The following is a 12,100-nucleotide window of genomic DNA, read 5'->3' as shown; positions in this document are numbered from 1 at the left end:
ATATCCACACGCCCTCTCAGATCCTCTTCTGCTCACTACACCATCGGCCCGCTTCGCTACCATGTGGTCTAGAGCCTTCAGTCATTCTGCCCCCCGCCTATGGACCGCTCTCCCACAAGACACTGGCAACATGACTCTCTTTCAACCGCCACATCCCGTCTCAAAACCCACCTTTTCAAACTGGCATATTCAGTCTGATCCACGCTTCACTGGGTTTTGTGCAGATGATTTTATTCTTATCTGCTGTGTTGACTTTTTATTGTCTACCCTGCTTTGTTTGGATTTCATGCTGCCCGATGCAGCGCTGCTTGTTTTGAACTGTGTTCTGTAAGGTGTCCTTGAGTGCTGTGAAAGGCGCCCGCATAACATTTATTATTATTATTATAAAAGAAAACAAAAATACAAAACCCTACGAACCGAACCACACCGACAGTCGCATAGCCCCCCCGACTCGTTTAGAGTGAAGGGTACACGTCCACAGACCAGAATTTAAAAAACCAGCCCTTAGTCCGGCAGGACCCGCAAGTCAGTAAAAGGTGATAAAAAGGGTTGCCATTTGTGAAAAAGCTTATCAGTATGTCCTCTCATTGCATATTTCATGTTCTCATGTTTGAGCGGTTTCCTCCCACATGACGTGTAGGTCAGATGAATCTGCCGTACTAAATTGTCCCTAGGTGTGAATGGGTGTGTGTGTGGGGGGGTGGGGGGGGGCTGTGATGGCCTGGCGGCCTGTCCAGGGTGTCTCCCCGCCTGCGGCCCAGTGACTGCTGGGATAGGCTCCAGCATCACAGCGACCCTGACAGCAGGATAAGCGGTTTGGATAATGGAACGGCATGTTGGAGTAAAACACAGTGTCTTTGAGCCGCCGGGAAACAGAGGGGTTGATGGGAGATTTCCGCTGTGGGAGCAGGCGACGTAATCAACCCGTCTCACCCGGGCTCCCAAAGATGCCGGTCTGATTTCAACTCTTGCTGAAGTACACAGCTCGTCGGTGTCACTCCCGGTCCCTCTGACCAATGAGGATGAAGCAGGGGCGGGGCCAGAGGGGAGACAAATGAATTAGATCTACTCAGTCAAAACAGGGCGGAGGAATGAAAACAAACGTAGGAAAATGAATCAATAAATCGAGTTGACCGCAAAAGAAACGCTGTTTATTTGACATCACATCTGTGGACGACGGCGCCCGGCACCTGCTTTTCGCCCGGCGCTGTGCGAGCACTTCCCCTGCAGCACTGCTGGTGGCCGTATGAAAGAGCTCTCTGCTGGACACACGGGCTAGGACCGACTGAACACCGAAAACCAGGCCAGAACAACAAAACAAACAAAAACAACAAAAAAAGATTCTCTGTGTGAGAGGTCAGAGGTCATTTGACCCTGTGGTCACTGTTATTCATGGGGGGGGGGCATTTTCTAACACGAGACACGCAACCCCAACTTGTCCTGGAGTGAACTGTTTTTTGCCTCAAGCACTTCAGCCATCCATTTGATCGTGTGTGTGTGTGTGTGTGTGTGTGTGTGTGTGTGTGTGGGTGTGCTCTACAGAATATCCAGGGCGAGAAAGAGGCCTTGAGAGAGGGACGGGAGAAAACCCCCCACTACCACCGAACAGAGGACGGCTTCATCAGAATCGGTAAGTTATGAGTCGGAGAACGACATGGCGCTTTCCAAACAGCGCTGGGAGGTGAAATGAGACACGACAGAAGGTCAGAGGTTAAATCTACATCAGGAATCAGGAACACTTTATTTGTCATTTCACTTAATGAACTTGTGTACAAGAAGTTAAATGAAATATCGTTTCCCCCAGCTCACAGCAGTGCAACACAAAGACAAAAACACATATCCAAAAACTACAGGAACACATATATCCAAACTAGAACACATATATCCAAACTAAGAACACATATATCCAAACTAGAACACATATGTCCAGACTAAGAACACATGTATCCAAACTAAGAACACATGTATCCAAACTAGAACACATATATCCAAACTAGAACACATATATTCAAACTAAGAACACATATATCCAAACTAAGAACACATATATCCAAACTAGAACACATATGTCCAGACTAAGAACACATGTATCCAAACTAAGAACACATGTATCCAAACTAGAACACATATATCCAAACTAGAACACATATATTCAAACTAAGAACACATATATCCAAACTAAGAACACATATATCCAAACTAAGAACACATATATCTAAACTAGAACACATATATCCAAACTAAGAACACTTGTATCCAAACTAGAACACATATATCCAAACTAAGAACACATATATCCAAGCTAAGAACACATATATCCAAACTAAGAACACATATATCCAAACTAGAACACACATATCCAAACTAAGAACACATATATCCAAACTAAGAACACATGTATCCAAACTAAGAACACATATATCCAAACTAAGAACACATTTATCCAAACTAAGAACTTATATATTCAAACTAAGAACACATACATATATCCAAACTAAAACACATGTATCCAAACTAAGAACACATATATCCAAACTAAGAACACATGTATCCAAACTAGAACACATATATCCAAACTAGAACACATATATTCAAACTAAGAACACGTATATCCAAACTAAGAACACGTATGTCCAAACTAAGAACACATGTATCCAAACTAGAACGCATATATCCAAACTAGAACACGTATATCCGAACTAAGAACACATATATCCAAACTAAGAACACATATATTCAAACTAAGAACACGTATATCCAAACTAAGAACGCATATATCCAAACTAGAACGCATATATCCAAACTAAGAACACATGTATCCAAACTTAGAACACATATATCCAAACTAAGAACACATGTATCCAAACTAGAACACATGTATCCAAACTAGAACACATATATTCAAACTAAGAACACATATATCCAAACTAAGAACACATATATCTAAACTAGAACACATATATCCAAACTAAGAACACATATATCTAAACTAGAACACATATCCAAACTAAGAACACATGTATCCAAACTAAGAACACATATATCCAAACTAAGAACACATGTATCCAAACTAAGAACACATTTATCCAAACTATGAACTCATATATTCAAACTAAGAACACATACATATATCCAAACTAGAACACATGTATCCAAACTAAGAACACATTTATCCAAACTAAGAACTCATATATTCAAACTAAGAACACATACATATATCCAAACTAGAACACATGTATCCAAACTAAGAACACGTATATCCAAACTAAGAACACATATATCCAAACTAAGAACACGTATATCCAAACTAAGAACACATATATCCAAACTAAGAACACGTATATCCAAACTAAGAACACATATATCCAAACTAAGAACACATGTATCCAAACTAGAACGCATATATCCAAACTAGAACACATATATTCAAACTAAGAACACGTATATCCAAACTAAGAACACATATATCCAAACTAAGAACACATATATCCAAACTAAGAACACGTATATCCAAACTAAGAACACATATATCTAAACTAAGAACGCATATATCCAAACTAGAACATATATATCCAAACTAGAACGCATATGTCCTAACTAAGAACACATGTATCCAAACTAGAACACATATATCCACACTAAGAACACATATATCCAAACTAAGAACACGTATTCAAACTAGAACACATATATCCAAGCTAGAACACATATATCCACACTAAGAACACATATATCCAAACTAAGAACACGTATTCAAACTAGAACACGTATATCCAAACTAGAACACATACATCCAAACTAAGAACACATATATCCAAACTAAGAACACATATATCCAAACTAAGAACACATATATCCAAACTAAGAACACATATATCCAAACTAAGAACACATGTATCCAAACTAGAACACATATATCCAAACTAGAACACATATATTCAAACTAAGAACACGTATATCCAAACTAAGAACACGTATGTCCAAACTAAGAACACATGTATCCAAACTAGAACGCATATATCCAAACTAGAACACGTATATCCGAACTAAGAACACATATATCCAAACTAAGAACACATATATTCAAACTAAGAACACGTATATCCAAACTAAGAACGCATATATCCAAACTAGAACGCATATATCCAAACTAAGAACGCATGTATCCAAACTTAGAACACATATATCCAAACTAAGAACACATGTATCCAAACTAGAACACATGTATCCAAACTAGAACACATATATTCAAACTAAGAACACATATATCCAAACTAAGAACACATATATCTAAACTAGAACACATATATCCAAACTAAGAACACATATATCTAAACTAGAACACATATCCAAACTAAGAACACATGTATCCAAACTAAGAACACATATATCCAAACTAAGAACACATGTATCCAAACTAAGAACACATTTATCCAAACTATGAACTCATATATTCAAACTAAGAACACATACATATATCCAAACTAGAACACATGTATCCAAACTAAGAACACATTTATCCAAACTAAGAACTCATATATTCAAACTAAGAACACATACATATATCCAAACTAGAACACATGTATCCAAACTAAGAACACGTATATCCAAACTAAGAACACATATATCCAAACTAAGAACACGTATATCCAAACTAAGAACACATATATCCAAACTAAGAACACGTATATCCAAACTAAGAACACATATATCCAAACTAAGAACACATGTATCCAAACTAGAACGCATATATCCAAACTAGAACACATATATTCAAACTAAGAACACGTATATCCAAACTAAGAACACATATATCCAAACTAAGAACACATATATCCAAACTAAGAACACGTATATCCAAACTAAGAACACATATATCTAAACTAAGAACGCATATATCCAAACTAGAACATATATATCCAAACTAGAACGCATATGTCCTAACTAAGAACACATGTATCCAAACTAGAACACATATATCCACACTAAGAACACATATATCCAAACTAAGAACACGTATTCAAACTAGAACACATATATCCAAGCTAGAACACATATATCCACACTAAGAACACATATATCCAAACTAAGAACACGTATTCAAACTAGAACACGTATATCCAAACTAGAACACATACATCCAAACTAAGAACACATATATCCAAACTAAGAACACATATATCCAAACTAAGAACACATATATCCAAACTAAGAACACATACATCCAAACTAGAACACATACATCCAAACTAAGAACACATATATCCAAACTAAGAACACATATATCCAAACTAAGAACACATACATCCAAACTAAGAACACGTATATCCAAGCTAGAACACATATATTCAAACTAAGAACACATATATCCAAACTAAGCAAGAAAAAAGAATCACTGTCCAAGCGAACAAATGCCAACCAGGATGACTGTCTGAACTGCTGGTCTGCATGGGCTAGCAGTTAGCTTAGCCTGCCCCGTTTCCATCTCCTGTCAGACCGCCCTCGGTGCCTCCTCCTTGGCCACAGATCTAGGCAGGGCAGTGGTCCCTGGGCCCACCGGACGCGGCAGACCAAGCTCCCCCAGTCAATTCAACGTCAGCTCTCCCAGCCATTAAACAAAGACACAAACTTAGACACAGACATGGACCGAGACACTAGCATGGATGGTACTGGGTGAGGCCGCTGCAAACGTGAGTTTGCGCTGCCATCTGCCGATCACCAAGCAAAGGGAATACATACTGACACAAGTGGTACACAAACAACAGGATCCAGCATATTTTAAAACGTAATAGTGAAGGAAATGTTATAAATAATTTGAATGACATATCACTTTATCACAACACACTACAGACAAGAGTATATGGTGAAAAGAGCTTTAAAGGATGCCAGTACGTTCACATGAGGTGTGGCTTCATACACGATGCTGGTGAATGGAACTCGCCGCAGTGATTTCGCTCCCTTTTAGCATCTAGGCCATAATCTGCAGCCAACATTCTTTCTCTTTTGTTTTCTGCTATGCAACACAGAGCCAGCTTACACACACACACACACACACACACAAGCTCACACATATATAAAAACACACATAATGGAAACATTCATGCATAGAACACCACCCACCCACACACACACATACACCCCTCTTCCGCCAGCACAGCTCTATCAGCAGACCATTCAGTACACTGGGATTATCTGCAGCCCCTGTGTGCGGATGATGACTGGAGGCCGTACAGATAAGGGAGATTTAAGTGGGGAGGGGTGGGGGGGGGCACTTCTCCCCAGAAGGATAGAGAAGTGGTCTTGTGACTTCAAGGTCATTCGGTTTGGGTTATTCATATATATCACACACCCCCCCCACCTCGCCTGCCCCCCACCAGTTTGACTTTGAAACAGATTGTTTCAAAGTTTCTCAGCCCATCAAATCGCCTTCAGCGGCTCCGTCGGACATTTTCAACCCACATCTTCCTCCGGCCTCGCTGATGATGATGATGTCTATGATGATGTCTGACAAGACCTGTGGCTGGTTGGTAGACGGTGTTCCCAAAGGTGTTGCCGTGATGCAGTGCTGGAAAAGACCTTGAAAAGCGCCGTCATTCAGAGAAAGTAATGACGGTGACGGTAACCGCTGTATAAACACCACTCGCCGAGGGGGAAATTGTGTTTACACGTGCAGAAAATATTCTAAACGTTTCAAAACTGTTTGCTCCCTCTGGTTCATATCGACCCCATACTGAATTCAAATCGATCCCTTCCTTTCGACCAGCGATCCTTCATAAGTTGAGAGGAGCGCCAGACTGACTGCTGGGAGGGAGGGAGGGACGGAAGGAAGTAGAGAAGAAGGGATGGATGTTCTGTCCTCTACATCTGATTTCTACTAAACTGACATGATGAATTATGAATAAAGCTTTATCTCGTCCGTAAAGGGTTCATAACGACTTGGCAGAATCGGTAGCAATCTGACACAACATCACTTCGGTAGACAATTTATTGACGTATTAAATTTGGCGTTATTACTTTATGGTATTTGATGGTTTCGTCCTGCTGCCCCGTGAAGTCAGACAGCAGCTTCTCCTCCTCTCCCGGCCTCCGTCAACCCTCCATGTTGTGGACTCGGATGAACACCGACCGGAACGCCTTGATACTGGTGGCTTCACTTGGAAGCACAGAACGAGAACGTGGGATTCTGGGGGGGGGGAAGGTTATCAGGACGATTCAAGGCTTTAATCGGTCGGTCGATCGATCGATTAAACTTTTTTATATCGTATAATTTGTGCATAAAAAAAGTAATGCAACACACTTTACATGAGAACGGATTTCCCAGGGGGACGTAGCGCGTGGGAGGATCACACTACCCCCCCTGAACAGGCGCCATGACCGACCAGAGGAGGCGCTGGTGCTGCGACCAGGACACAGACCCACATCCGGCTTCCCGCCCGCAGACACGGCCAATTGTGTCTGTAGGGACGCCTGACCAAGCCGGAGGTAACATGGGGATTTGAACCAGCGATCCCTGTGTTGGTAGGCAACAGAATAGACCGCTATGCTACCCGGACGCCCGAAGGTCTAGTTTTGGCTTCACATTTTCAGTTGAGTATCTAACATGTTGTAGCGTTACGGGCTAGCTAGCTAGGCAGATGGAGGAAGAATGGCGAAGAGACGGTGTTCTTGTTTGCTAGCTCAACGGAGCCCAGATTTGTTCCCTTGCCGCAGCAACAGCTCACCGGAGGCTGTGGTGACCCCGGTAAAAACAGCCTAACAGGGTGGCTAACCCGCCGGCTCTCCCTGTTACTTGAACTCCCTATTAGCAAACTCGCCATAGCACAATCTGCTGTCTTCTCTCTCCTCAAGTCTCAGTCATCCTCTGTGAAAATGTTGCGGTTTACACGCCCCCCCTCTTTTACCCACCCCGAACAACTTCTCAGCTAATTACCCACTACGGTGGACACCTCCCCCAATTAAATCACTGCAAAGCAACACACATCACAAGAAGCTATACCCAGCGTTATAATATTATTGACATCATATCCTGACCGATGCTTCCATCCGTTATCCAAACCGCTTATCCTACTCTCAGGGTCACAGGGATGCTGGAGCCTATCCCAGCAGTCACTGGGCGGCAGGCGGGGAGACACCCTGGACAGGCCCACCAGTCCATAACAGGGCCATGCTTAACATTAACATTGTAAAATAGATGCTTTTGCACCAGCTCAGCAGAGCTAAAGCTAGCTTATGCGAATCTTGTTTTTTTAAGCTAACCGACATCACAGAAAAGCAAAGCCGACACATCATCCGTCCATCTTCCGAGCCGCTTGTCGTAATCAGGGTCGCGGGATGCTGGAGCCTGTCCCAGTCTCCCCGCCTTCTGACACCCTGGACAGGTCGCCAGTCCGTCACAGGGCCGACACATCAGAACCACTTAAAAACTTATATCTAGAGACTGATTTGTTCAAGCATGTTAAAGGTGATAGGGGGCGGGTTACTTGCATCTCAGTCGATGGTGTTTCTGTGAAATCCTACCTGGAATGAAACCACGTGGACCATATCAGAATACGAGAGCGAGGCTAAGAGAGAATAGTAGGGGGGGGGTGGGCAGGAAAAATTGTCATTGACAATTATAATTATTATAATTGAATTATAATTGGATTATATTATATTATATGTGAATTGAAAAAATGCAAAATCTTTAATGTTTTGCAACAGCATATGTTTTCAGATGCACTCACTCAATCATTTTCAGAGGGGGGGGGGTCACCCTCCGACACCCCGAATCTGCTCAGGTGGTGAACGCCGACTGCGTGTCAGTTTGTGAGTGACGTAGAAACAAGGTTCATGAGGTGCTTCACATGTAAAAAATAAAATAAAGGGCGAATAAGGACCTTGGACAGGGTAAGGAGTAATTCATGTGAGGGTACTGATGGACCCAGACCCAGGCCAGGATAACGGGTAAGGGGGTGGGGGGGGGTCTGACCCTGGTGGGAGACCGTCCCCCTGATAAAACAGGTACACGGCCGAGCCTCCCTGGCGGCTCTCCTGGGCTGATTTGTTCCTCGTCGTGCGGGTGCGAGTGGAATGACAATGAGCGTCAGTCAGACCGCGGGCAGATGAACAGTCACGGTGAAGATCCTTCACTAAGCACACCTCGCATTTCCAACGCACAATGGAAATGAGAAAAAACAAACAAAACCAAAGAGCTGTAATGTCGGTGGTCTCCACTCGTCCAGCGTCCAGGTCAGAGCTCCTCGGTTCACCGGTCGTATTAATGCCACTCCCGTGTCCCCTGTCTTCCAGGAACGTTCCAAAACGGGATAGCGGAGGGGGAGGTGGACCCTACCTTCGGGCCCCTGGAGGCCCTTCGTCTCTCGGTGATGACGGACTCGCCGGTTTGGGTTATCCTCAGTGAGGTGAGTCAGTCTGGCGGTCCTGCCAGGATCCACCCTTCTCCTGGGTTTCTCTTTCAACACCATGTAAATAATTAAACCGGCATCGATCACTGGATCCCGGGGAGCCGGACCGCTAACCTCCAGTACCGTGCTAACACTGCCGCGGGTTGGACCATCTGGTCTATTTTGAGAGGGCTGATAAACTTATCTCACTATATTTATGTCCGAAGCGACAACTTTATTTGATTAAGCAGCATTTCCGGTGACCCCGTGCTAAGGACGGCGGGCAGCTGCGGTGTTTTGGTGCTGATGCCCCCCCCCCCCCTTTTTCTTCCCAATTATATTTGTACTCTTCCGAGCTGTCCTGGTCGCTGCTCCACCCCCTCTGCCGATCCGAGGAGGGATGTCTGTGGGTGGGAAGCCGGATGTGGGTATGTGTCCAGGTCACTGCACTAGCGCCTCCTCTGGTCGATCGAGGCGCCTCTTCAGGGGGGAGGGGGAACGGGGGGGGGGGTAGCGTGATCCTCCCACGCGCTACGTCCCCCCCAGTGAAACTCCTCACTGTCAGGTGAAAAGAAGCGGCCGGTGCCTCTACATGTATGGGAGGAGGCATGTGGTAGTCTGCAGCCCTCCCCGGATCGGAAGAGAGGGTGGAGCAGCGACCGGGACGGGCTCGGAAGAGTGGGGTAATTGGCCAAGTACAATTGGGGAGAAAAATCCGCCCCCCAAAATTTTATTTTTTTTTGCATGCACTGTAAGCGGTGTAGTGTCTTTTTGCATACTTTCTGCATATGCAACAACAGTTCCCCCGTGGGGGGTGGGGGGTGGGGGGGTGGGGTAATAAAGTGTGTGAGAGTGAAAGTATATTGAATCAGCGGGTGCCTGCCAATTCCTAGTCCTAATGCATACCTACCTAATATTGTCTGCACTGTTTAATTTGATGTTATTCCATTTTGTCCTGTGTAGCGTTGTGTCCTATACATCTCTTGTGCCATGTGCATGTCCCCTGTGTGTGTGTGTTTGTGTGTGTGTGTGTGGACGTTGTGTGTCAGTGACACGGAGGAAAGCTCCGATTCCCGCCTGTGCAGCTCACGGTCACATAGTGTGTTGGCAAAGAAAGTGTTTCCTGTTTTTTCCTCATCTCTTGTATGCCGACACCATCGCCCCACACTGACTCCGCCCCTCTCTCCTGCAGATCTTCATCAAGAAAGCGGAGTGACCCCTCCTCCGCCACCCCCGCCCCCAACCCGACTAACCCACCCACCCAAAGCAATACCTCAGATAGCCACAGACCGTTCTGCTCTGCCGAACGGAGCCTTGACAGCAGCCGGCCAGACTCTCACCCCCCCCCCCCCCCACACCCCCCGGCCTGTCTGCTGACGACTATCTCCCACCGCGGTACGAGGACTCCTTCCGCTGGGCAAACCTCGCTACTGCAGGGTTGGAAAAGACGGACAAACGTGAGAGGGACACAAAGACGGGGTGCTCCCAGATATCTAGAGCAGCCGGCCCGGGGAGCTCTCCCAACAACACGCCTGGAGCGCGTGCGAGAAGAAGAAGAAGACGAAGGAGACGAAGAAGAAAAACGACACAGAGATAATAACTTTAGACAGAATGCTGTATTTAGTAAAAAGAATAAATCTGTATTTATGTGTACATAAGGTGTATGTTGAAAACACTGGTAATTGTCAACTGGCTGTGACAAGATTGCCGCCTTCTTTTCTTTTCTTTTTTTGGGATCAATTTCTGAGAATGAAATCGCCGTTCTTTAAATCGAGGACTCGGCCTCATACAGTCCTCGGCGAGCTGACCGACCCCCTCCGCGTGGAAAAAGACAACGCGCCGGCAAATTACCCCACAAATATACTCTCACGATAACCCGTGTATGTGGATATATGCATTTAAATGTACACACAATCATATGGATGATCTCTTCTCTCTCTCTCTCTCCCTCTCTCTCTCTCTCTCTCTCTCTCGGTGTGTTGATCTGTACAGACAGTACAGTCCCCCCCATCCCCTCTCTCACTATCCCTCTGTCTCTCTAGCCCCCCTCTCTCTCCCCCCCCCTCTCTCTCTCCCTCTCTCTCTCGGTGTGTTGATCTGTACAGACAGTACAGTCCCCCCCATCCCCTCTCTCACTATCCCTCTGTCTCTCTACCCCCCCTCTCCCCCCCCCTCTCTCTCTTGGTGTGTTGATCTGTACAGACAGTACAGTCCCCCCCATCCCCTCTCTCACTATCCCTCTGTCTCTCTACCCCCCCCCCTCTCTCTCTTGCTCTCTCTCTCTCTCGGTCTGTTGATCTGTACACAGTACAGTCCCCCCATCCCCTCTCTCACTATACCTCTGTCTCTCCCCCCCCCTCTCTCTCCCTCCCTCTCTCTCCCCCCCCCTCTCTCTCCCTCGGTGTGTTGATCTGTACAGATAGTACAGTCCCCCCCATCCCCTCTCTCACTATCCCTCTGTCTCTCTAGCCCCCCTCTCTCTCCCCCCCCCTCTCTCTCTCCCTCTCTCTCTCGGTGTGTTGATCTGTACAGACAGTACAGTCCCCCCCATCCCCTCTCTCACTATCCCTCTGTCTCTCTACCCCCCCCTCTCCCCCCCCCCTCTCTCTCTTGGTGTGTTGATCTGTACAGACAGTACAGTCCCCCCCATCCCCTCTCTCACTATCCCTCTGTCTCTCTACCCCCCCCCCTCTCTCTCTTGCTCTCTCTCTCTCTCG

At 45.3% G+C, this 12,100-nt stretch overlaps 1 protein-coding gene across 1 annotated transcript in view; it reads left to right on the top strand.

Annotated features, from left to right (window-relative positions):
• mgat4b (alpha-1,3-mannosyl-glycoprotein 4-beta-N-acetylglucosaminyltransferase B) overlaps positions 1-11,276 on the top strand; it is a 190,981-nt gene extending 179,705 nt beyond the window's left edge. The window contains exons 13-15 of the mRNA XM_056285668.1: positions 1,543-1,630; positions 9,289-9,401; positions 10,576-11,276. Coding sequence (XP_056141643.1) covers positions 1,543-1,630; positions 9,289-9,401; positions 10,576-10,599 — 225 coding nt within the window. The 3' untranslated portion in view covers positions 10,600-11,276. The remainder of the gene's footprint in view (positions 1-1,542; positions 1,631-9,288; positions 9,402-10,575) is intronic.
• The last annotated feature ends 824 nt before the right edge of the window (positions 11,277-12,100 follow it).

The sequence above is a fragment of the Lampris incognitus genome, chromosome 1, assembly GCF_029633865.1.
Source record: "Lampris incognitus isolate fLamInc1 chromosome 1, fLamInc1.hap2, whole genome shotgun sequence".
NCBI classification, from domain to species: domain Eukaryota; kingdom Metazoa; phylum Chordata; class Actinopteri; order Lampriformes; family Lampridae; genus Lampris; species Lampris incognitus.
This window is presented reverse-complemented; position numbering and strand designations above follow the sequence as displayed.